General features: G+C 37.0%; 1 protein-coding gene across 1 annotated transcript; it reads right to left on the bottom strand.

The window, feature by feature from the left end:
- Window positions 1-3651: 3651 nt before the first annotated feature.
- Window positions 3652-4899, bottom strand: LOC145665205 (uncharacterized). Its single transcript, XM_081732490.1, has one exon. It carries the CDS (start codon window positions 4897-4899, stop codon window positions 3652-3654), a length of 1248 nt encoding a protein of 415 aa, XP_081588616.1.
- Between the last annotated feature and the right edge of the window lie 4559 nt (window positions 4900-9458).

Here is a 9458-nt window from a genome sequence, read left to right as displayed (position 1 = left end):
ACTGAGCCACCATGGCCTCCAATGTTGATATTAAATCGACTTAAGGCATTCATCTCTTAGTAAGGAAACAGTAATAATGACCTATTAATTAGGAATTAAGTTGGCTGTATTATTCTCCATTAAATCTTTTTATTACTTTTCAATTACTGTGAGTGTTACAGCTGGAAGTATGGAGATAAAATCTGTTAGAAGATGTGTGTCACTATCACAAACAACAATAAATATAATTCGGTTCTTAGTGTATTTTTACATGCGCCGTAAAAATGTAAATAAATAATGCTAACAGAATACAAACTATCGGTTATTATTATCTACGAGCTATATATATTGTAAAACTTTGTCCCATTTGGTTGTACGTAGGACGAGGTAATAAAATGAGTGTCCGGAAACGACTAGCACTACAGACTTCTATTATAAAATTCACTAAATAACAGTATTTGCACAAATGTTACAACGTTAGTCTCTTCTAAATTTGTTAGGTAAAAAATAGGTATTCCTTGACCGTGTAGTCGCGGACAGAATCTTCACAGAGCCCCGTGGCAGGCTACGAAGAGTGGCGAAAGGAATCCCCAAAGCTCCGTGGCAAACAATGAGGATGTTGATAGTCATAGAGCCTTTTAGCAGGCTAAGCAGCTGGGTGTAGGATTCCAAACAGAGCCCTGCAGCAGGCTAATCCAGGAGAAAAGAAAAGTCAAGAGTCCCGTAGCACATTAAAGGCTTGGGGTTAGGTTACTCCTAATGTTGCGTCGCAAACAGTAGGAGAGATACCAGAGAACTGGTACTGGTTCCTCTGGTCGCTGCCGAATTTATAGGCCTCCAGGCTGCGGTGGTGTTGTTGCTCCGATTGTCATTGTCTGCTTCGTAGGATGAGCCAGAAGTCCGTCATCTGCTGGTTGTAGTAAATCCATGTGGTGCATACTATCCTGATGTAACACCATGTGGTGGTGTACACAAGTGTAAAGTGCTTTTTGTACACAATACCACATGGGATATCATATCAAATTACCACATCGGATATGATATATATTAACTTTATATATATCATAAAGTTAAGTTTTCTCAAAACCTATGCATAATAATTTACCCTCCATCCTGTCGTTTTCTTCAACTTGACGTCATCTATCGATTAACATTATATCTTATCGTCCGAAAATATTACACAGTAGACTTTCGTCTATTTGTCTCCTGGCTATCCCGGCTCCGCATTCTCTGACCTAGTTCCATAACAGAGAAAAATCTTCATAATTTTAAATCATTTTTAAAATATAATTAGATACGTTTTACATTAATATTTTGTTTATTTTAAAATGACAACTATTAATCACTAGCAGCGTTCACCCCGCTTCGCTGCGGTCACCCCGGAACGCAATAAACTTTGTTACTTAGATAATTTTTACTTTTTCGCTTTCAAGTGATATGATAAAAACCATAGAAGATTGCAGTAAATCTTAACATTATATCGCCTGTCATTTATGTTAACCCGCCCCGCTTCGCTGCGGTCATCCCGGTGCTGGCATATTGTAAAAGTGTCTGTAAAAATAAGCAAATCAATTAAAAAATTTTAAACAGAAGATTCAAGCTATTTTCCGCTGTATATCGCCTGTCATTTATGTTAACCCGCCGAGTGACACGGTCATGCGGGTTGCATATAAATACGTTTATTTTTACCTATGATGAACTAATAACAAAGGATTTGTACGTTATGGACACTTGAATGGTCAATTATCTCAAGACACTGGTAATTAAAAATTAAAGTGATATGATAAAAACCATCTAGGGTCCAAATCCTAATAACCCCCCAAAAATGAAAGAAATTGGTTCAGCCGTATTAGCGTGATGAGCGGACAAATTTTTGTACGTTCTCTTTTATATATATAGATTTAATGTTTCCAGCAATTAAGCTAGACTAATAACATTTATCTTATGATACAACCATAAGTAATTACATAAGAATTGTAAAATAACAATGATTATTAAAAAACTGTTATAATGAAAATTTCAAATGAAACAGTAAATATCTATTCTTCGGTACTTTGTTCCCATGATGTTCGGCAGGTACTACTAAATCTTCTGCTTTCAATGGCTCCAACCTGTCATGTTATGTCACTGTCTTGACGTACGGTACAGCATTCATGCTGTTTTTTTTATATATATAAACTTATGGACTGTGAGCTGTCTCTTCATACTCCTTGCTCGGTTGCTACATAAATTGATGCACCAATGATGTTTGTTTTTTCTCCTAACCTCCCTTCTCCGCAATTACAGAAGAAAGACTTCTTCTAGCTCTTTACTAGTGGGTAACGTTCCCATTATAGCCGACACGTTCCCACGTTGAATGGCTATGCTTATGCGTTGAATCAGGAAACTTTTTGCTCGATTATCTTCTGATTTAATTGATAGACGGTGGCCGACTTCTTTTATAAATTTGAGGCCTCCTTCTTCCCAAGAACCGCTAGACTCAATTGCTATTGCGACAAAGCAATAGTTATCGAGTAGATTGCTATATTTATTCCTTTTTTCTTTCGCTCTTCGAGCAGCTACGAGTCCAGCTTGTACTGAGGCATATTGTAGGTTGGAGGGGGCATAGGTGTCTGAACATGTGAAGTCCCAAATCAATGCCTTTCCTTTCTTCCAAGGTACTAATGTCATACCATCGGGTCTTTTTCCGTCAGATCGGCTGCATCCAATCGGTTCCCTCACTGCTGGGATCCCTGCTGATATTAATGCTCTTAATATTATATCATTTACACTTGAATGACGTGGGTGTCTGCCTGCGCTGCTTTTACACGACAAACCGTGTAATCCTTTTTTATCTACAAAGGTGTTACAAATGGGGCAGTGGTGTGGTTCACATATATCTGCTCCCAACCATAGTGCAACTGATACTCGGAAGCTCTCATTGGATAGGTGTAGGCCCAGAGATGGTGATGGTAGAGCTTGAAGCCATGCTCCGTTTTCTGGGGACATGACCGCTAAAAGTCTGGCTTTATCTTCGATGTTATTTGTAGTCTGCAATAAAGAAGCTGCATGGCAATTAACGATGGGCTCGTCCCAAGCCGACTGATTGTTACGTTTTTCGAGAGCCGGAGGGTCTAACCCAACTAAATTTGTCCATTTAGCTATGCAGTCCATCACATCTGGATTGGTGATTTCGTCGTTATCCCATTGAAGAAGTGAACTAACTATTTGACTTGCACCGTAGAAAGACGCTAAAAAAGACGGAATAGCCATATCTGTGGCGCGACGGATTCCAAGGCCTCCATTTTTGACTGGTAAAGAAGCTTGTATCCACGAGTTGTTATTAAGAGAACAATTGAGGATGGATTCCATACCAGTTTTAAGAGTATCGTCATACTTTTCCAATAGGGCATCTTCCTTCCAAGATGGAGAGCATCGGAGGAAATAAAATAATCTCGGCATTTCAAATGAAGCCCTTAACAGATAAAAAGTAGAATGGGCTGAAAGCTTGGAAAGTCGAGACATAAAAAATTCTAGTTTGGAGGTTTTGTCTAGTAACATTTTGCTCCGTGCCTCTGTTGAGATAGCTGAACCTAAAAGCTCTGCATTACTTGGTGTAAGGAGCTGAATACCAGGTGCTGATTTATTAAAGATATCATAGAGGTTCTTAATTTGTTCTTCTGTAGCACCGAGTTATCCTACTTCGCATTTGGAGCAATTTAGCGATAAGCCAATTGATGATGCGTGTGTACGAATGTTGTCTAATGTTTGTAGTATTACGTCTGTATTTCCAGCTATTGTTCCATCATCCAAATACCAGACATTCAGCTCTGCGTTTATGTTATTAACAATTGGTTGGAGAGTCATAGCAAACAGTGCTGAACCTAACGGATCACCTTGTTGAACACCTCGCTGTGATAGAATAGTGTTATCTCCTATATATAGGTTGCTTGGTTGAGAATAGCATTGAGAGATGTACGAAAAATATGCTGGAAAATTCTTTTTAACAGATAGCAACATGGAATCTCGATTTAATTCATTGAAGGCATTTCTGAAATCGATCTTTAAAAATGCTTTCACTTGGGTGTGCGTAGTAGAATAATATGTGCGAGCTGCATGTACTGCTGCTTCCGCCCCAAATGGGACACAGACTCCTAGTTGGTGTGGATATAGTATGTCGATAAGTGATTCGCGCATCTTGTAGCAGATTATTTTGGCCGACAATCGTCTCCAAATATTGCCCACGGCTATTGACCGAATTCCTCCGCTTTTTTTCTTAAGGGCAAGTAACGACGCACCGAAGAATATCGGTCTCAATGTTGTAGGTACATTTCCCGATATAATGAGGTGTAACAGTTCTCTGATAACATTGATAAGCTGGTCTCTAGATTCATAATCGTGTGATAGAACTAAATCTTTAAGAATTGAAGCTCTGAGGCTATCCATTCCACCGGCGGACCCAGAAGGAAAAGATTTAGTTGCTTTCAATAATTCAGCTGATGATACTCTAGTTGCTGATTCTGATGCCTCTGGAGGTTCAGGGATGGCTAATAAATGTGAGTGAGCTGGATGTTTTGCTCTGAGTGCTTCTAACAATGAATTATCTGGAGTTGCTATCGAGTCTTCGGATGTTAATAGTCTTACTGCTCCTCTAACATCACCGGCCGATAGTTTATTTTCAATGTTCTTGCTGTGGAATGATGTGGATTTTGACAAATCACGAACTTTGTATAATTTAATAAATTCGGCTGACAAAGCTTCTCGATGATTATCCGACCAGTTTCGTATTCTTTGCTTCACCCATGTGGTGAGGTTGGTAACTTTTTCGGCATATGGAGGAATACAGAGAACCACATAAGGGAAGATTAAAAGATCTAGCCAAGCATCAATACTATTAGTATTCGTGACCTTTTGTAGAACTTCACTTAAGGAGTGAGCCATAGCTGGTCTGGCCCCTCGGGGAACTCGTCGGAGTGTAGGAATATGGGACTTTAAAATATTAACAGTTCGCCTATTTTAGCTGTTGAGTCCGTTGAATTTTCCTCAATCGCTTCGTGCGTTAATATATTTGAAATATAGGTAATGGCACTTTTCGCATTGGAAGAAGATAGATTTTTCTTGAGTGATTCGCGGTGGCATATACTAATATGTATGGCTAGACCTCGTTGGCTTAGAAAACACTTATGGCAATATGAACATTGCGCTTCATTTGGCTTGCTAGATGTATCCAAATTAGGACCTGGATCCTCCTTCTGACAAGAGGCATCCGCATCTTGAATGTTCGTTGCATATTGAACCTCCTCTCCCACTTCCGTTTTATTGGTAACCTTTCTTTCTGTCATTATTGGACATAATTGTGCTTATTACATCAATTTAATTTAAAATAGATTAAAACAAGCTGATTTGATTCAAATATTAACGAATTATACTGCCCGTTGTATTTGTATCATAGAAATAATGTAATTAAATTTCAATAAATTATATATATAAAGAATATTTATCTTATGAATATCTATAACGTTTATCTTATTAGTTTTTTCTATTATATACTATAATTAAAAATAAACCAATCTCTGAGCAGAGTAAACCAATTTGTTACTATAAAATTAATTTACTGTGACACTTTCGCCAACTAACCCTTGGCTTCATCAGACACTATCTGATAGTACATGATGAAGCCCAGGGTTAGTTGGTGAAACTGACACAAGATGTTAGCTTCATAATAACAAATTGATTTGTTTTCTAAACGATTACTTTATTTTTAATCTTTTTATGTGATAAATTCTTAAAATGTTCAGCTCAGTACACAACAAACATTTACGAAGGAATAACCGGTACTAAGAGGACAGAAAATATGAATAAAAGCGGGCGTTGATATAAAAAGTGTGTTTTTAATGGTATAGGTGAAGCAGGGAGTGAACAATTAATAGAATTGCAACGTATCAGTCTTTTTTGCTATACGGCCCGCTTTTGGGTTAACTTGCTATATCGCCGGACCATTTTAGGAAATTTACGAGGTCAATTGGAGAATTTGTTTAAGTTTGTGAGGAAGAATGAGTGAAAGTCAAGTAAGAGGAATAGTAAAGGTTAAGAAAGTGGTTGTATTTGTTGGTTGTTTTTGATGCTGGTTGTATGAGGAAGCGGATGGACTATTTCACGGAGAGGTACACTTGTTTTACTATACGGACTCATAGATTTAAAATGTGCAGAAAAATGTGTGCAGGTCTTTAATTTGTCTATTTCATATCGAGAACAGAACCGAACCGAACCAACCCCTACGGGGCTTCTATCCCGTTACTACTACTATAACTACTACTAATACTAATACTATTGATCCGTATAGTAAACCTGCACGCCTAACGTAACTTAATGTAATCCAACAATATATGTCCGAATGCAGTACATTTTGGGATTTTTATTTCAATTTTCAAACTGGTAAGGTGATACAGCAGTAATGCCCCCGACTTTTGGTCAATAGGTCTGGAGTCAATTTTAGTTAAAACAACCAAAATTTAAAAGTTATATCTCATTAACTTATTTTACTGTTTTCTTAACTGTGTCACAAGGAGAATCTCGATGAGAAACAGTTTCCTTTTAGTTCATGACGTGATTATTATGCATACAACAACATTTTGTTAAAATACACAGCCATTCGCTTCTCTTGATTTTCTCCAGACCCGTACATGAGGATGTATACTCATATCATTTTGACCAGGTCAATGAGATCTATTATTTAGTGCAAGTTTCGTCTGTGTACATTTGCTTTTCTTATCAACTGATAACATTGTTGATATTCTACAATTAAAATTTCATACGAAACCTAATATAAACTACAGTTATGGCTAGTGTCGACTTATCATGTATAGTAGATAAAATGACGAAAATGCAGACATCTACCTTGCAATAATAAAGAAATCAGTTCGGAATAAAGAGAATACTGAAAAGAGAAAGAAGAAGCTAATTACGTGGAAAGAGTGCTCGTGCGAACAACGAAACTATTGAAATCATAAATTAGTAAATTTAAATATCTAGTAGTAATTTAATAACAACAACGTTCAGGAGAAAGTAAAAAGTAAATAATGGAAAATTCGTTCTCTTATTCTAACCAAAACACCTTTGGTTAGGGTTTCCATTCTTCAGTTTAAAGTTTAATATTCTAATTAATGTTATTTTAAACAGGTGAACGTGCCCCGCTTTACTTCGTCTGATTTTTTAGCTCTACAGCCACTGGTAGGACGAACCGCTTGGGAGAGTAATGCTCCCGGAAATACGTTTTATCGCGCGCTACTCTTACCAGCTGTTTCACGCGCTATCCTAGCCAGTTGTTTTAAGTTGGTCATAAAATTTATATCATGAAGTACAAGGGGAACAAAACGAGCCCTATATATGGAGTGCAAGGGGAACAAAACGAGCCCTGCGGGGCTTCTAACCCGTTCCTACTACTACTACTACTACTACTTATCTGCACAAAAGTAAGTAAATCACTTTTTTGAGTATTATTTTCATATTATTTTAATTTAAAAAGTGTTATAAAAATGTAAAAAAAACTTTCCTCGGGCCGGGTTTGAACTCACGCCAAAAGAGATTTTTGTTACTAGCATATAGCTCTAGCCAACTCGAGCACGAAGACCGACAACAACAACCGTTTGATTTCCTGTATTTGAACACAAACTGGCAAGAAATGGATAACGCCAACCAATCAGAACTGTGTGTTTCGTTCCTACTTCCGAGAGCATTACTCTCCTGAGCTAGTCCTCTGGTCGGAGTAAATAAATTGAGTAAATAAGTAAGGCGTTTTGTTGGGATAAATTTAACTTTAAAGCATATTCACTACATCTGCATTTTCAGTTTAGCTTTAAAATCTATTTGGTAATTTTAGTATATTGCAATAGTAAATACTACTTCTCAAATAATAGGCATGTTTCAAGGAATATTTAGTTTTACTTGTTTCCCTGTTACAAATATCTGAGCAAGGTTATATAAAACAACAATCTAACTTACGTTTACATACAGTGATGATTCAGAAGATGGAATTTGAATAAACGGAGGGAGGGGGAGTGTGAAAGTAGTATTACGAAAATATTGACAACCCGGATTGAGCTTAATACGAGAAATGCTCCGAAAGAAATTTCATAGCTCCGGGAGAAGCGATAATTTCAGTTTCCTCCCGTGCCACCCCTGAAATCATTACTGGTTATACTGTATGTTTACCACCAACTGAATTCAGTGATAGTCTAGCAAGTAATACAATGACTAGCGTGTGTGCTTTGGTCTGGGATTAGTGTGTGGGATTCAGGGCTCTATACCCTGAACAACAGATTTTTTTTTAAAAAAATGTTTAACTTGCATCATGAATAAGTGATTAAAATTTAACTGAGTTAAGAAAAGAGACAAAAACATCCAGATGGTAGCATCATTGAAGAAACTGATGTGGTGAACACTTATCACAAACCTTAAAACCATCTTGATAAATTGTAACGGTAGAAAGTCTAGACTTTTCTTGGTAGTGAACTGTCCTGAATATTCAGTGCTTACCTCATAGGTGAACACAGATTGATGGTTTTTCAAAACCGAAATGCTACGAGAAATATTCAGATAATAATAGACGTAAAATGGGAGAATCCAGGATCTCATAAAACACAGAACTATTCGGCACATACTCGTAAACGAATATGGTACTACTTAAATAGAGTAAAATGACTAACCGTTGGCTTGTATGTAATATACACTAATAAAGTCACTTTTCGGAAGATCTACTTTCGGAGTTCAAAGGAAATTCTCTATGCCCTTCGTTCTTTACCCCACGCCACCGGAATTTGTGCTTTCTGACAGTAAACAAAATATTCTCTTTAGTAATTCTTACTCAGGGTTGATAAACTTCCTTGTATTCTTTCCTAGAACAGTCAAATGAATTTACGTTGTTGCTGAGAAGAAAGGAAGAATAAAAACGATTGGACTCCAATACAGAGGAAGATTCAGTCTGAAACAAACCTAAAAGAAGAAACTCAGCACGAACGCCCTCTATACCTGGTTTGAGTGGCTTCGTGTTCAAACGGAGAGTTTACGGAAAAGATGATCTGGCGAGAGTTTGAGACTGATAACTACCGCTAGTCGTGTTATTAAAGTAGCATTTTACAAGAAGGAACACGAAAAGCAAAATGCACAAAATGTATTTGACTGCCACAAATACACAGATGTTATAATGCCGAAAGTACGAAATGTAAAAAATAAGTTGTGACGAGAATTCCGTTAATATTAAGAAAATTGTAGCTATAACTTGCAATGTTGTAGTTCAAAGAACTTGTTCCCTGGATCAAGAAGATATTGTAGGTATTTAAGACTGCAAGAAAACCAAATAAAATAAAATGTGAAAAAAAACTTCAGGCACAAGTCAAACTTCAGGACAACTGGATCCTACAATAACATAGTAAACTAAAACTGAAAATATCAAATAGGTTTAAAAGTAAGTAATCTCGAGACCAGCTGCTGCCTAATAGATT

Source organism: Thermobia domestica, chromosome 11 (genome assembly GCF_964235325.1).
Source record: "Thermobia domestica chromosome 11, izTheDome1.hap1.1, whole genome shotgun sequence".
Lineage (NCBI taxonomy): Eukaryota > Metazoa > Arthropoda > Insecta > Zygentoma > Lepismatidae > Thermobia > Thermobia domestica.
This window is presented reverse-complemented; position numbering and strand designations above follow the sequence as displayed.

Bases quoted from the DNA above. Each gene is read 5' to 3' on its own strand.
- LOC145665205 (XM_081732490.1), bottom strand. From the start codon at position 4,899: ATGGCTCACTCCTTAAGTGAAGTTCTACAAAAGGTCACGAATACTAAT.